Below are 17593 nucleotides of genomic sequence, written 5' to 3' on the forward strand. Positions count from 1 at the left end.
TGCGCTTTGCTGGAGCAGCCGTGAAGAGATACCCCATGCCCAAGGTAAGAGAAACCCAAGTAAGATGGTACGTGCTGCAAGAGGGCATCAGAGGGCAGACACACTGAAACCATACTCACAGAAAACTAGTCAATCTAATCACACTAGGACCACAGCCTTGTCTAATTCAATGAAACTAAGCCATGCCCGCGGGGCAACCCAAGACGGGCGGGTCATGGTGGAGAGATCTGACAAAATGTGGTCCACTGGAGAAGGGAATGGCAAACAACTTCAGTATTCTTGCCTTGAGAACCCCATGAACAGTATGAAAAGGCAAAATGATAGGATACTGAAAGAGGAATTCCCCAGGTCAGCAAGTGCCCAATATGCTACTGGAGATCAGTGGAGAAATAACTCCAGAAAGAATGAAGGGATGGAGCCAAAGCAAAAACAATACCCAGCTGTGGATGTGACTGGTGATAGAAGCAAGGTCTGATGCTGTAAAGAGCAATATTGCATAGGAACCTGGAATGTCAGGTCCATGAATCAAGGCAAATTGGAGGTAGTCAATCAACGATGGCAAGAGTGAACATTGACATTCTAGGAATCAGCAAACTAAAATGGACTGGAATGGGTGAATTTTACTCAGATGACCATTATATCTACTACTGTGGGCAGGAATCCCTCAGAAGAAATGGAGTAGCCATCATGGTCAACAAAAGAGTCCAAAATGCAGTACTTGGATGCAATCTCAAAAACGACAGAATGATCTCTGTTCGTTTCCAAGGCAAACCATTCAATATCACAGTAATCCAAGTCTATGCCCCAACCAGTAAGGCTGAAGAAGCTGAAGTTGAATGGTTCTATGAAGACCTACAAGATCTTTTAGAACTAAAACCCCCAAAAGATGTCCTTTTCATTATAGGGGCCTGGAATGCAAAAGTAGGAAGTCAAGAAACACCTGGAGTAACAGGCGAATTTGGCCTTGGAAAGCAGAAAGAAGCAGGGCAAAGACTAATAGAGTTTTGCCAAGAAAATGCACTGGTCATAGCAAACACCCTCTTCCAACAACACAAGACAAGACTCTACCCATGGACATCACCAGATGGTCAACACTGAAATCAGATTGATTATATTCTTTGCAGCCAAAGATGGAGAAGCTCTATACAGTCAACAAAAACAAGACCAGGAGCTGACTGTGGCTCAGATCATGAAGTCCTTATTACCAAATTCAGACTGAAATTGAAGAAAGTAGGGAAAACCACTAGACCATTCAGGTATGACCTAAATCAAATCCCTGATGATTATACAGTGGAAATGAGAAACAGATTTAAGGGCCTAGATCTGATAGATAGAGTGCCTGATGAACTATAGAATGAGGTTCGTGACACTGTACAGGAGACAGGGATCAAGACCATCCCCATGGAAAAGAAATGCAAAAAAGCAAAATGGCTGTCTGGGGAGGGCTTACAAATAGCTGTGAAAAGAAGAAAGGCGAAAAGCAAAAGAGAAAAGGAAAGATAGAAGCATCTGAATGCAGAGTTCCAAAGAATAGCAAGAAGAGATAAGAAAGCCTTCTTCAGTGATCAATGCAAAGAAATAGAGGAAAAGAACAGAATGGGAAAGACTAGAGATCTCTTCAAGAAAACTAAAGATACCAAGCGAACATTTCATGCAAGGATGGGCTCGATAAAGGACAGAAATGGTTTGGACCTAACAGAAGCAGAAGATATTAAGAAGAGGTGGCAAGAATACACAGAAGAACTGTACAAAAAAGATCTTCACGACCCAGATAATCATGATGGTGTGATTACTCACCTAGAGCCAGACATCAAGTGGGCCTTAGAAAGCATCACTACGAACAAAGCTAGTGGAGGTGATGGAATTCCAGTTGAGCTGTTTCAAATCCTGAAAGATGATGCTGTGAAAGTGCTGCACTCAATATGCCAGCAAATTGGGAAAACTCAGCAGTGGCACAGGACTGGAAAAGGTCAGTTTTCATTCCAATCCAAAAGAAAGACAATGCCAAATAATTCCCAGACTACCACATAATTGCACTCATCTCACATGCTACTAAAGTAATGCTGAAAATTCTCCAAGCCAGGCTTCAGCAATATGTGAACCATGAACTTCCTGATGTTCAAGCTGGTTTTAGAAAAGGCAGAGGAACCAGAGATCAAATTGCCAACGTCTGCTGGATCATGGAAAAAGCAAGAGAGTTCCAGAAAAACATCTATTTCTGCTTTATTGACTATGCCAAAGCCTTTGACTGTGTGGATCACAATAAACTGTGGAAAATTCTGAAAGAGATGGGAATACTAGACCACCTGACCTGCCTCTTGAGAAACCTGAATGCAGGTAAGGAAGCAACAGTTAGAACTGGACATGGAACAACAGACTGGTTCCAAATAGGAAAAGGAGTACGTCAAGGGTGTATATTGTCACCCTGCTTATTTAACTTATATGCAGAGTACATCATGAGAAACGCTGGACTGGAAGAAGCACAAGCTGGAATCAAGATTGCCGGGAGAAATATCAATAACTTCAGATATGTAGATGACACCACCCTTATGGTAGAAAGTGAAGAGGAACTCAAAAGCCTCTTGATGAAAGTGAAAGTGGAGAGTGAAAAAGTTGGCTTAAAGCTCAACATTCAGAAAATGAAGATCATGGCATCTGGTCCCATCACTTCATGGCAAAGAGATGGGGAAACACTGGAAACAGTGTCAGACTTTATTTTTTTGGGCTCCAAAACCACTGCAGTTGGTTATTGCAGCCATGAAATTAAAAGACGCTTACTCCTTGGAAGAAAAGTTATGATCAACCCAGATAGCTTATTCAAAAGCAGAGACATTACTTTGCCGACTAAGGTCCATCTAGTCAAGGCTATGGTTTTTCCTGTGGTCATGTATGGATGTGAGACTTGGACTGTGAAGAAGGCTGAGCGCCGAAGAATTGATGCTTTTGAAGTGTGGTGTGGAGAAGACTCTTGAGAGTCCCTTGGACTGCAAGGAGAGCCAACCAATCCATTCTGAAGGAGATCAGCCCTGGGATTTCTTTGGAAGGAATGATGGTAAAGCTGAAACTCCAGTACTTTGGCCACCTCATGCGAAGAGTTGAGTCATTGGACAAGACTCTGATGCTGGGAGGAATTGGGTCAGGAGGAGAAGGGGACGACAGAGGATTGGATGGCTGGATGGCATCACTGACCCGAAGGATGTGAGTCTGAGTGTACTCCAGCAGTTGGTGATGGACAGGGAGGCCTGGCGTGCTGTGATTCATGGGGTCGCAAACAGCCGGACATGACTGAGTGACTGAACTGAACTGAAGTGAAAACAAAACTTTTATAGCCAAAGTCAATTTAGTACTAAATTTGAAGAACCATGCAATCCAATGAACTTTGGACGGGTCACAAAGGATGAACTAGGAAGTCCAAGCAATGGTTTCAGCCATCTGCTTTTCTGTTAGTTTACTAAACGATAATTGCTGATAGTGAATAGAAAGCTAAGCTTTGATTTTGAGGTTTGGAAGTGTGTACTGTCTATGCTCCTATGGACACTGGGAACCCATAAGCACTCATTCAGCATTTGGATGACACTGGTGCATAGAAGGACTTCCTTGTAGCTCAGATGGTAAAGAATCTGCGGCAATGCCAGAGACTCCGGTTTGATCCCTGGGTAGGGAAGATCCTCTGGAGAAAGGAATGGAAATCCCCTTGAATATTCTATCCTGGAGAATCCCATGGACAGAGGAGCCTTGTGGGCTGCAGACCACAAAGAAAGAGTCGGACACTTAGAAAAAAAAAAGTGCTTAGAAAACTTTTGTTTCCATTGAACTGAAACATGTCTCTGTAAAGCTTTTACTTATTGGTAAAAGTAAAACTTTTTAGTATGTATTAGTAAAAACTTTTTTGAGCCATATAGAAAAAGTCTAATCCTGCTACTAATCTAATCTACTGTAGCTGTCTACATATTTGAAAACAGTTATTATGGGTTCCAGTCTCATCTTTTCTAGTGGAAACATCTTTACATATTTTGGCAATTGCTCAAACATTATGGTTTCAGAGCACTTTATTATCTTGATTATTACACCCTTTTACAATGCAGGGCTCCAAAATGAACATAATGCACAATCTTTGTCCAATCAGCACATATGTTTAGACAGCCCATGAATACAGTAGATTTTGGGATCAATGACATTCTACTTTTGACATATAGAGAGCTTACTGTTGAAAGTGATTCCCAAATCTTTTCAGATGCCTCCAAGTCAAGGCTTTATTATTCTATACTTAGGAAGTTATAATTTTGGACCTTTATACTTTTTCCACAGTAACAGTTTATCTTCTAAGTTCAGGTCTGTTATTCCAGCCTGTTGCAAACTTTTGGTCATTCATAATTCTTCCAAGTTTTATGACTTCTACATAGCTAATAAAAATGGCAACCATATTTTCATCCAAGTTGTCAATAAAATGTGTGAATGATATGGCAGCAATATGGTGTACTGCCAAAGACATAACTGCCATTTGCTTTCTAGCTTTTAAAGTGTCATCTGAAGAAAGGTCATTTGGTCAGTTATAAATCCCTCCATCCATATTTCTCCAACTTGTAAACAAAGTATGAAAGACCATTTTTAGCACTGTTGAAGATCAACTATACAATTTCTATCATACTTTTCTGATTTTGAAATCTACCAACACTGCCCTCCTCCTCTACTTCCATCTCCTCCCCTGCTCTCCCATCCCCTGCAGCCAAGATGGTGCACTATTGCCATCTACATCAACCTGACTCTCAGAGGTCACCAATTTCTATCCTAAGCACCAGCAAAACATCCTTGGCAGGACTGTGACATTTGGAAGAGATTCTACATACCTGGATTATTAAAGACCTGGAAATATATGAATATGACTTTCATAAAGTGATTTTTATAGGCATAATTTAAAATTTAAAATTTAAAATAATAGACTTAACCAGATAATTCAGACCAAATTTTGTCAATAAAGACTGAAACAGATTTAAAACTTAACTGGCCAACAAATTAAGAGATCAAATTCAGAAGTTCAAGCCAACAGTCTCATCAAATTTGGGCTAAAGCAACACAAGGTAGCAAGTCCATAGGATCTCTATTTTGGAGGCACCTTTAAAACTGTGGAGAAAGCAAGCATTCAAGACTGAAGAGTAACAATACCTACATGTGGTCATTTATTCCAGTACCATGGTTTAAGTGGTAGGGACAGGTCAATCACTGTTGAAAACTCCTTTGATGTTTTGTCTACAACTTTGACTGATGGTTTTTCAGGTCACAGCTATGTGTGTATGTCAGCCCAAGTAGAAGCAGTGCCAGAATTATGAGGAAAAGATAAACATTATTCTTTTCCCTTAGAGATGAGGATAGTTTCAGAAATAAACACAACTTAGCGATATTAAGGTTAGTCTCCCTAATAAGTCTCTTCTGATCAGTTTTTCTCAAATACATATCAAGAGTATAATAACCTACATTGTCCATGTGAAACTGTTGAATTAATTATACTGAAAATTTAAAAAGAACTTTTTTTTTTTTAATGATCATTATACTTCAAACCTTTGTTGGTAGTTTTGGTGGTCTTGATTCTTCCTTGAATGCAGGTGTTGTATATGCTTTGGGGTTCTGTAAAATTTTCGTTATATTGAAGTCTATAGCTAAAACAAATAAACAAAAAATTTTCTTAAATTCTGTTCTTTAGGTTAGGATATTGTTACATAATAGCTTGCTCCAGTCAATCTAGGCTCCCAGGTGGTAAAGAATCTGCCTGCCAATGCGGGAGCAAGAAATGCAGGTTCAGTCCTTGGGTTGGGAAGATCCCTGGAGTTGGGAATGACAACCCACCCCAGTATTCTTGCCTGGAAAATTCCATGGACAGAGGAGCCTGGCGGGCTACAGTTCATGGAGTCCCCAAAGAGTCAACGGAGCATGCACGCATGCCCCAGTCAGAGGAAATGAATATTCCATCTCATTTTACTTAATAGGGATTTAGAGTTTTCAAATTTATTCACTTACACTATTTCATGCTGTCCTCATAAACCATATTATGAGCTAACTAAATTTCCCACAAATTACAGATGAGAAAACTAAAGTGCAGGAAACTCTACAACTTTTTCTAAGATTAAGTCTTGCTCTAAGTCTTACCCTACCATTTATTGAGAGTAGAGGAAGAGGATATGGACCTAGGGCTTTTGCTTCTGAGTTCAGAGCTCTTTTCATGACCCTCTAGTTAAGGGGAATAGGAGGTTTGGACCTTGGCATGTCAAAGGCCACCTTTTCCATATACTGACAACACGCCCAGATAAGGAAAGACTTGGTAATTTTTTTTTTTTTTGTAACCAGCATAAATATGCGTGAGGGTACATAGGGATTCTTATCTTAGAGAACTATATCATTTTATCAGTCATGTCAATCAGGCTAAAAGCACAGGCTAGTTACTAAGGGTACCTCAATATAGAACAGAGAAAGCAGGTGATCTGAGAAGTTTGTACTAGATCTTGGCACTGACAATTATTACCAGTTACCAGGTAGACAAATTAGACTATAGTATGTGAGGTTGATGACAAACCTTAAAGAATTAAAGAAGGTTACTTGGATTGATTATTTATGTTAGATATTAAAAGATATTCGATATTAGCTTGAAATACTGGAGGCAACTAGGCATTTGTCTCTGGCAGAGATTAAAAAATTGGCTGTCAAGGAACCTGTATTTTAAGAGTGAAACAAAAGTTAGGTTAAGTTGGGAGTTAGAATGGGCAAGAAGGTAATGAACCATGTAATTTCTCTACTTTAAAACTTGCTCAAAAACATACAACCCATTATGGAGAGGAATTTGACAATATCTATCAATAACACAGACATTTTTTCTTTGCCTAGTAATCCCTCCCCTAAGAATATATTCTTCACAATCTCCTACACAAGTACAAAAACACACATGTACAAGTTTAATGATTATAGCATGATTTGTAAAATTTAGAGATTATAAACAACCTATGTATTTAATAGTCAGGTGCAGTTGAAAAAGCCATGGTACTCCTATTTGTTGGAATACTATGAGCTGTAAAAAGAAATGAGCAACATCTCTGTACAGATGTGAAGATATCTTGAGGTTATATCATTAAGTGAGGAAAGTAAGTTGCAGCACAGTACACAGAGTATATTACTTGACTGAAAGTATACAATATGCTATGTTCAGTTTAAAAGGGATAGAATATCTATTGTACTTGCCTTCATTTGTATAAAGGAACACTGAAAAGATAAATAAGAAATGAATAAAAATATTCTCTTTGGGAGGAATAATTAAAAATAAAAAACGCTCTATTTTGAATTATTCTTAAATACATACTTAGGTGATATTACTTAACGGTCACCACAGGATTGGAAAAGGTCAGTTTTCATTCCAATCCCAAAGAAAGGCAATGTCAAAGAACGTTCAAGCTACCACACAATTGTACTTTTCCCATATGCTAGCAAAAAAGTAATGCCCCAAATTCTCCAAGCCAGGCTTCAACAGTACGTGAACGATGAACTTCCAGATGTTCAAGCTGGATTGAGAAAAGGCAGAGGAACCAGAGATCAAAGTGCCAACATCCATTGGATCACTGAAAAAACAAAAGAGTTCCAGAAAAACATCGATTTCTGCTTTATTGACTATGCCAAAGCCTTTGACTGTGTGGATCACAATAAACTGTGGAAAATTCTGAAAGAGATGGGAATACCAGACCACCTGACCTGCCTCTTGAGAAACCTGAATGCAGGTCGGGAAGCAAAAGTTAGAACTGGACATGGAACAGACTGGTTCCAAATAGGAAAAGAAGTACGTCAAGGCTGTATACTGTCACCCTGCTTATTTAACTTCTATGCAGAGTACATCATGAGAAACGCTGGACTGGAAGAAACACAAGCTGGAATCAAGATTGCCGGGAGAAATATCAATAACTTCAGATATGCAGATGACACCACCCTTATGGTAGAAAGTGAAGAGGAACTAAAGAGCCTCTTGATAAATGTGAAAGAGGAGAGTGAAAAAGTTGGCTTAAAACTCAACATCCAGAAAACTAAGATCATGGCATCTGGTCCCATCACTTCATGGGAAATAGATGGGGAAACAGTGTCAGACTTTATTTTTTGGGGCTCCAAAATCACTGCAGATGGTGACTGCAGCCATGAAATTAAAAGACGCTTTGCTCCTTGGAAGAAAAGTTATGACCAACATAGACAGCATATTAAAAAGCAGAGTCATTACTTTGCCAACAAAGGTCCTTCTCGTCAAAGCTATTGTTTTTCCAGTAGTCATGTATGGATGTGAGAGCTGGACTATAAAGAAAGCTGACCACTGAAGAATTCATGCTTTTGAACTGTGGTATTGGAGAAGACTCTTGAGAGTCCCTTGGACAGCAAGGAGATCCAACCAGTCCATCCTAAAGGAAATCAGTCCTGAATATTCACTGGAAGGACTGATGTTGAAGCTCAAACTCCAATACTTTGGCCACCTGATGCGAAAAGCTGACTCATTTGAAAAGACCCTGATGCTGGGAGGGATTGGGGGCAGGAGGAGAAGGAGACGACAGAGGATGAGATGGCTGGACGGCATTACCAACTCAATGGACGTGAGTTTGAATAAACTCCGGCAGTTGGTGATGGACAGGGAGGCCTGGGGTGCTGCAGTCCATGGGGTCGCAGAGTCGGACACAACCGAGCGGCTGGAATGAACTGAACTGAACTGAACTGAACCTATCTTCTAGTTGTTATGAACAGATAGTTTAAACAAAAGGACCGTCATGTTTATCCTATGCACAATAGATGCCAAGACCCTCTGGTGGGCTGGTCAGTGTCTAGGGATGGGTGCAGAGGCAGTTCTCTTCTGCACGTAGTTGTGATTTTGGTGTGCTTTTCAGAGGAGGTGAGCTTAGGCTCTTTTTACTGTGTCATCGTGGCTACTTTTGACACAATATTTTTTATTTATTGGGACAATATTTTGCATGTGTTATTCTATAAATATGTTTCTACTTTTCAGACCATGATTCTTGCTTTTATTTGAAAAATATCACAGCTAAACTCATGGTGAATTTTCCACTGGTGGCAGAGCATTTCAAGACCTTAATCATACTCCAAAAATTGCTCTAAAAATACATAAGCTATTTCTGCAGGTACTTCCCAAGACAATTCCAGTCACAGTCTGGGAGACGTTTCAAGGTATTTCCCTCTCCTATTCACTAAAAGAGTGGCTCCAGTAGCCGGAAGTATGTGCATGTGAACTTAATGTGCATTCCTGAATCAGAGTAGTGTATTATTTAAGCCTTGGAGACAGATGGACACAGATTTAAACATCAGCTCTGCCACTGGAAAACTAAGTGACTTTGGGCAAATAAAATTCTTTAAGCTTTCAGTTCCTTGAAATATAATTTTGAAATGATAATAATGATTAAATTATAGACTTGTTAACTGGATAAAAATGAGATCATATAGGCAAATCACACATAACTGGCATCCTGTAATGGTTATGTAAAATTTAGACAATATTGTCACTACCATCATTTTTTAAGGAGAATGAATACAAATTCTCTTACTTCATACTTAGTAAAAGATTCATTGAGAGAAAATATTGAGGAGTGATTGAGTGTTATCTATTTCTTTAGAAAATCTGAGACATATTTTTGAGCTGAGGTAGACTGACAAAGAGATATATATTAGAACTGAATTTTCTTGGCCACTTGTAGATCCATTTTTACCAGATTATACTTTGTTTTTATATGCCCTTGGTGAACATAGTGCAATCTTATAGACTCAAATATGGCTGTATTTACATATCAACAACATTCATTACGTTACAAAGAGCTTCTCTTAGGAGAGGGTGTTAATCAGTTGAGGTGTTCACAAGTATTCACCTTTTCATCCTTCCAAGGCATGTGGTAGGACTAAATATCTAGTCTCTTTGAAGATAATTATGGCATTTGCAACTTGCTCTGGGCAGTGAAAAAATGAATTTGATTACAACTGTATATGTAATCTCCAGTGACCCACATTCCAGTTGAGTCTAAATTTCCTCCTGTGTAAAAGAGGTCTTTTATACATTTTTGTTAGTTTGTTTAAATTATGTTCCCTATTTTATATTATGTGAATTAAGGCATGAGAAGATAGATTAAATTAACCTACCTCCATCAAGTGGGGAAAAACCCTACAAATGTGATTTCTTAAACCTAAACCCATTTTCCATTTATTCAATTTTTCATGCATTGCTTCAAGAAATGCTTTCTTTGCAGACTTTGTGAATAATACTACAAATTTCAAGAGAAATTAAAAGTATACAGTTGCTGGCCTCAGTAACCAACTGTAATCAAGTAGGTTGATAAAACATATGCAGGTAATATTTGTGAAAAATTCAACATCTATTCAAAAGTTAATGTAAGATAAAGAGGCAAATAGATTGTATCAGAAATAAAACTTTAAGGATGAATTAGAGATTGTTTGTGGGATGAGTCAATCAGAGAAGGCTCACTTAAAAACTGATCAGATTTGCAGGAATTCAGACATGGAGAAAGAATTCAGGCCAATGGCATATACATAGGGCTGAGGTTGGGTAACAAGGTATTTTAACAGGACTTTGAGGAGACCACCCTAGTTGCAGGAAAGTGTTACCTTAGGGACTGTTTTAAGAATACGAAGAAGAAAAAGAGCAAAGGAGATTAAGATGAAGCGGTTATACTAGTGTAAACAGATTTTTACTATGTTTCTGTCAGGAAATAATACATTGAACTCAAATCTTTGATGATGATTGAAATAATTGGTCCGTAATTATGAGTTAATTTAAATACTATAGTTGCTTAACAAATGATGTGAGTGATGTGGTTTTACCCCTTAAGTCATAAACTTGTTAATAAGCCTGATTATCTGAAATTATCATAAATTTTATAAATGAAATAGGAATGGACCAACCCAACCACTATGAAAATCATGAAGAAAAGAGGAGCCAAGGAATGTATAGTTACCTTTACCACAGAGGAATAAATTGCAGTATTATTAGTTAAAAATCAAAACATTGAAATAATAAAATCAAAGTGGTAAAGAATTCACATTTTGGTGGTGTCAGTGTTATGTATGACTTACATGAAATACGTATGCTTCATTCAAAATGTGGATGGAGAGGTCAAATGTAGCAGGCATAAAACTTTTGCAAGAGTTCATTATGTTTTCCTCTTAGTGTACATGTTAAATGAAGGGTACTGTGGTTCACCCATATAATTTCTACTTTGTTTAGAGTCATTGTGCTCTAATGGGAAAAATGCTAGCAGAAGTCCTAGTGACGCAGTGTCAGTCCCCCACCATTTCACCAAAATCTTTCCATCAGAATAATTACTGTAAGTTAGACTTCTGTCCTAAACAAAGAAACTAGCATTTTATTCCACCATTAAAAAAAATTCTAGGCTCTCAAACCTCTTCCATGGGTGGATTATCAACATTCACCACTAACAATGTGTCTTAAAGAAAGCTCATAAGAAACCAAGATTTCTATGTGAATGAGAAATTAATAGTTAAAATGAATGATTAGAATAAGAATTGGCTCTTTTAAGGCTGGTAATTCCAAATTCTTTGATCTGCTACCACTAAGCTCCTATCCTGACTACTGAGACTAACAAAATTCAAACTTAATGGAATCAATCATACCAAGAGAATAGACACCATCAGAAGTTTCCTTTTAAGACCACAAAGCACTAATAGAATTTATGGAAGGTTTGAATTAGTTAGTACCTTGGGAAGACATGTCATTCGTAATAAAATTTTCTTAGAGAGAAAGACTGAGTGCTACTACAATATGATCTAAGAACAAATTTTATTATTAACATAATTGGTAGCACTATATTACAGTGGAAAATCCATGGGAAAGAAGAGAATGGCACAGACAGCTAGTGTTCTTCATTGGAGGAAATAATTGTGGGGACCTTTTTCAAATACAGTTTTTGATTTTGTTGTTAGGTATGGGGTTTAATAACACCACAGGTGTTGGTAATGCTATACCACAGTCCATGGAGTTGCCTTTTGAGTAATAAGGTGGTAGGTAACACGGTGTTGCAACAGTTACTCTCTAATGATGTGACTTTGAACCTGTACCCTCAGCTGTAAAATAGTATCATGAACACTGGTCTCATAGGATCACTAGGAGAGTAAGTGAACATTATGTTTGTGAAGTGCTTCGCAAAGGTGACCTTAGACAGGAGCATAGAAGGGAAAGAGTATGCATGCTCACGCAGTCATGTCTGACTCTTTGTGACCACATGGATGGTAGCCCACCAGGCTTCTCTGTCCATGGAATTTTCCAGGCAAAAATACTGGAGTGGGTTGCTATTTCCTATTCTAGGGGATCTTCCCAACCCAGGGATCAAACCTGTGTCTCTCATGTTTCTTGTACTGTCAGGCAGATTCGTCACCACTGTGCCACCTGGGAAGCCTGGGAAAGCAGAGGATATGGAAAATGATGTTGGTAACTGGGTATACGTGGTGGTGGGAGTTTGTGGTAGTTCTCATTGTCTTAATTTTCTCATTGAAGTAGGAAGCAAAATTACTATCTGAAATTGAGTAGAGGGGAGAGAGTGTTGGAGATATGAAAAGGTAAAAGGGGGAAATAGTAGTCTTCATGAGTGGTAGAAATAAAGGACTAGAGGAAACTGTATGATTACCTGACAGAGTTAAGGCCCGTTGGAGTTGTGTACTTATGAATTAAAAATGAGACATAGTTAGCATGGTTGAATGTGTTCTCTGTGTACATTTAGCTGTACACTTTCAGATATGGGAAAGATGGAGAATGATTTTTAATTATTTTAATTATTTTTCGTTGGCAAATTGTAAAAGGAGTTGGGATGAATACAAAGAAGTAGCTAGAACTACTGACTACAGCAGATAGGTAAAAAGGGAAGAAGAAGGGTTAGTAAGATCTATATATTGTCGGGATTTTATTTTTGACTTAATATACAGAAAATTTTTGGAAATGTTCTATCTGTACCTACACTTGAATGGACAGTTGAGTTATTGCATGTAGCCTCTCTCTCTCTCACACACACATGTCATAATCACTAGTGTTTTCCTGATATATATTATTTACTAACACTTTTTGTCAGATTTAACTATTATCATCTAAGCGGGGAGAATTAAAATATTACGGATTTTATATGAAAAATTGTAAGCTCGTCCTTGAGAGTCTGAACATTTTTGCTATGTTTCTAGGCAATACTTTTGGTATAGACATCTTCACATATTAATACATTCTGTTGGATTATTTGTCAGTAGGTAGTCTCTCTTCCTTTTAGTGCTTTGTTCCTTTAATTTGTCTGATATGAATATTACTATATCAGCTTTCTTTTCCTGAATACTTTTATCTTTTTCCATTATTATCTTTTCTCATTGCTTCATTTTTAACCTTCTAGAAGGTTTTGTTCTGAGAATTTATTTTGTATGTGTGTGAGAAGGATAAACATTCTTTTAAAATAACCTACTTGAGGTTTTTACTCTGAGTCAGATGTAGTAGGTCTTATAGACCAATGTTTCCACTTTAATAATTAGAAAAAGCAGAGTAAATGACAAAAATGTCATTTTAAAAGACGTTGGAAACAATGGTAGAACAAGTGGAAATTCCAGAGAGGGAAGAACCCTTCCTTTGTGAGCTGACAGGCCTCCAGTTATTTCACCCCTTGAAAGCATCTACTAATTTGGGGTACTACTGAGAATCAGGTCTGGTGGACGCAGTACTCTATTAGAGAAGAGGTGAACCATCAGAGCTTTAACAATCACGTAGGCTGGTATAAAATCAAGACAACCCCCGGGTACACCACAGCTAATTTTTACCATGGGATATTTACAGAGTTCTGCTGTGGTATGGAAGGCTGGGATAGGGCTGGGTTAGAAGCTTCTCAAAGGGTGGACAAAGTTTCTTCCAGGTCTTAGACAGTGGCTAGGAGACAACATTTCACAAATAGCTGGTTGGTCTTCCCCCTTAGGACAATATGTCAGATTTTGAAGATGTGTGTCATTGGAGGTTAAAGAGTTAAGCTCAAAACATTCAAAGCATAGAATTAACTCTCTCTCCCTATTTCATGGCTAAGGATATAGAGACTTCCTAGATTCTTAATTAAAAACCCACAAAGACCATGCCCAAAGAACAGGGAAGACCTAGAGTTCAGTGAATTTTGTCAAAGCTGTATTCCATCTGTAACCCAGTTCAGTCACTGATTAAGGCATGGTGTTTAGTCCCTCATGCTAACTGGAAAAAGCAAGAGGCATCTCTGGTGGAAAATAATATCGTCTAAATGTCTATAGTTACTTTATACTCAATGCTTAATGTATAATAAAAGAGTGTAAGACAAGCAAAGTGCGTGATAGGTAGAGACACATAGATGATCCATAAATTGGAGTTTAGAGACAAAGGGCTTTAAAATGACATCATAAAGATGCTCAATAAATTAAAAGAAAAGATGAACACAACAGGTGAAAATAACACTAATAATCAGGATCTATAAAATTGAATAAAGGATCCATTCTGGATCTATAATTACATACAGATGTACTTATAGATAAGTACATACTAATAAGTACAATGAGATGGCTGGATGGAATCATCCACTCGATGGACATGAGTTTGGGTGAACTCTGGGAGTTGGTGATGGACAGGGAGGCCTGGTATGCTGTGATTCATGGGGTCGCAAAGAGTTGGACATGACTGAGTGACTGAACTGAACTGAATAAGTACAATGACTGAAATTAAAAATTCATTGAATGTTGCCGGGGTCCAGCCCCGGTGGATCCAGGGTGATTTGAAGGTGGGGACGGAGTCGGCGTCTTTGGAAAAACACATATTTAATCCACAGATATAGAGAGATTAGAAATGGATAGCATAGTAGGAAGATTAGTGGAGAAAAAGAGGCTGAATAACTTGGATTACGTGGAATAGCATACATGCTCCAGATGGGAATTCAGCCCGAAAAACAGGAGCAAGAAAGAAGCGACATGGGGGAATCAGTCTTTCCAGAAACTGATCTGATCTCTTTATTTTTGGGTTTGCTTATATACCTTTTGTTACACTTAGGGATGAATACAGAGTCACACGGGAGTCAGCAGTCCTGACCTTTATCAAAATCAGGTGCTTCACATAAATGTATTAAAAAAAAGGTCTTAGGGATATTACATCATCTTCTGGCCATGAGTGAGACCTGCTGACATTTTATGATCCTTTCTTTCTGATAACCAAAGAACTTATTTCTTCCAAGGGTCTTTTTTCTTAAACCAGGCACCACCCTCCAAATAAAGTTACATTCCTATAGGGTGAGGGTGTAGTGAGTTACAATCAAGAAAGGAATTTATTTAACCCAAGGTTAACATGATTAGTCTTAAAGGTTAATACTTATTTCTCCTATATGCTTAAAGGTTAATACTTATTTCTTCCTATATGCTAGTTATATTCATTATAAGGGTAGGGAACATGGAGATTTAGCAGCAAACATCAGCCCAACAACTGAAAATCCTTTCACCAATGCTCCCCTTAAGATCTATTTAGTCTTAAGATATGATAAAGTTACATTTTTACATAGCAAGGACACAGTGATTTATAACAAAGTACAGTGATCTATTACAAAAGAGAAAATCCATTAACTCAAAAAAGTCTAGTATTGCTAACCTTAAAAACTACTATATTTCCTTTTCTATATTCCAAATACATTGATTAATATATTCCCAGGTGCCTAAGGATATGGAGGCCTGGCGGCAATCATTGACTCAAGAAGAAAAAGCCCTATGCTAATTAAGACTCTCAAAATACTCTAAAACTCTCTGTGCTGTTTATGGTTAAGAGGTAGTAAACAATCATGTGGCAGGAGTATGGATAATCCTGTCACACAAGCTAGTCTGTCAGCAGAGAGGTTTGACCTGAGACATCCTTGTCCCACCCAGAGCAGGGAATTAGCAGCAATTATTGACACAACAAATGAAGAAACCCTTCACCAATATAATTCCTAACCAACACACTATACTAATAATTTCCAACTCCCCAAAAGATTTTGCCTTTAGTAAGTCTAAAACATCTCATGCCTCTCAGGTTGGGAGGCTGTAAACAATCACATGTGGCCGGACGAACCTATACAGGTGGGCTAGATAACCTTCAGAGGAGTCCTTAAGCTGAAACACTCTTGTCACGCCCAGGAATTTTTATTGCCTTGGAGCTGCACGTTTACTCCTTCTCTGAGAGAAACGGTTATGGGGGAGAGCCCCCCGTAAAGTCAGAGGTGTGGGTGAGAGCATAAAACAGACTCTGGTTTTGGGGTTAGATGCTCGGGAACAGGGGGTTTCCTGAGGCTTGATCACACCTTTGCATATGCCAAGCCTCCTTCCTCATGACCTTTGCCATGGGCGGAGTTCCTCACGCTGGCCCCAGAATGTGTTTAACAGAAGACAAGATTAATGAACTTGAAGGAAGTCCAAAGAAAATATCGAAACTGAAACACACACACACATAAACACAGAATGGAGAAAACAAAACCTTATAAGATACATGGGGTATGGGAGTCCTGAAGGAGAGGACAGTGAGATTGGGATGGAGCAGCATTTGAAGAGATAATGATGGAGAATTTCCCTAAACTGATGAAGAAGGTCAACTCACAGATTTTTAAAGATTTAGAAAACTCCAAATATAAAGTACAAATATGAAGAAAACCATACTTAAGTATATTATACTCAGTCTGCTGAACACTAGAGATAAAGGGAAAAAATATTAAAAACAACCAGAGAAAAAAGATACATTTCCTTCAAAGAAGTAATGATAAGATTTTATTAACAGAAACAATGGAAACTAAATAAAAAATTTAAATGACAAAACAAAACTAAAACATAGAAATATGTGATATGCAAAAGTGTGTTAAATGTGAAAGTGAAACAGATATTTCAGACATAATAGGACAGAGCATCCAGTGTACTTGAATTTTCTCATATTCCTCTAGTATGTCTCAAGTTTCAACACCATTACTTACTATGAAAACTGACAAGTTACTTAACCTATTAGGGTCTTCCTTTGTCAAATAGGTATAACCATTCTATTAATCTTAAAGCAAACTATGAAACAATAACATGATAATAGTAAATTCTATTTCCACAGAGATAGTCAATATTACAATAACTAGGTTTATAGTCTATTTACTATTTTGCCCTTATTTTCACATGCTGCTCTAGGTGTTGTCTAACAAATATACTGAGTGGTTATTCTTGTGTCCTAGACATGCTGTACCTATTTCATTAGCTATTTGGTAATCAAATTACACTGATTCATATATGCCTACAATTAATTAACTGGATATTTAAAAAGTGTTTTACCTTATAGTCATATCTCTTTCAAATTTTATTTTTATTGCTGGACTTTTGAATCCATATTCCCAACCAGTGGGAGTTTTAGTGTCTGCAATACTACTGGAGGATAAGACTCAGGATATTATCTATAATTCTTGAGGTGGAACTAAAAGACCTTGACTTTGTTTTATGGCTAAACTACTATTATTTTGTCTTGTTTGACTGCTTTCCTTTGTTTCTGCATTTTCTCACTTCTCTGATTAAATTTGCTCTTTGA

General features: G+C 37.9%; 1 protein-coding gene across 1 annotated transcript in view; it reads right to left on the bottom strand.

Moving 5' to 3' along the window:
- Positions 1–17593, bottom strand: part of FAM227B (family with sequence similarity 227 member B) — a 209025-nt gene that overhangs the window by 37195 nt on the left and 154237 nt on the right. Inside the window, exon 10 of the mRNA XM_068992351.1 lies at positions 5557–5654. Within this exon, the coding sequence (XP_068848452.1) occupies positions 5557–5654 (98 nt within the window). The remainder of the gene's footprint in view (positions 1–5556; positions 5655–17593) is intronic.

The sequence above is a fragment of the Capricornis sumatraensis genome, chromosome 2 (assembly GCF_032405125.1).
Source record: "Capricornis sumatraensis isolate serow.1 chromosome 2, serow.2, whole genome shotgun sequence".
Taxonomy (NCBI): Eukaryota; Metazoa; Chordata; class Mammalia; order Artiodactyla; family Bovidae; genus Capricornis; species Capricornis sumatraensis.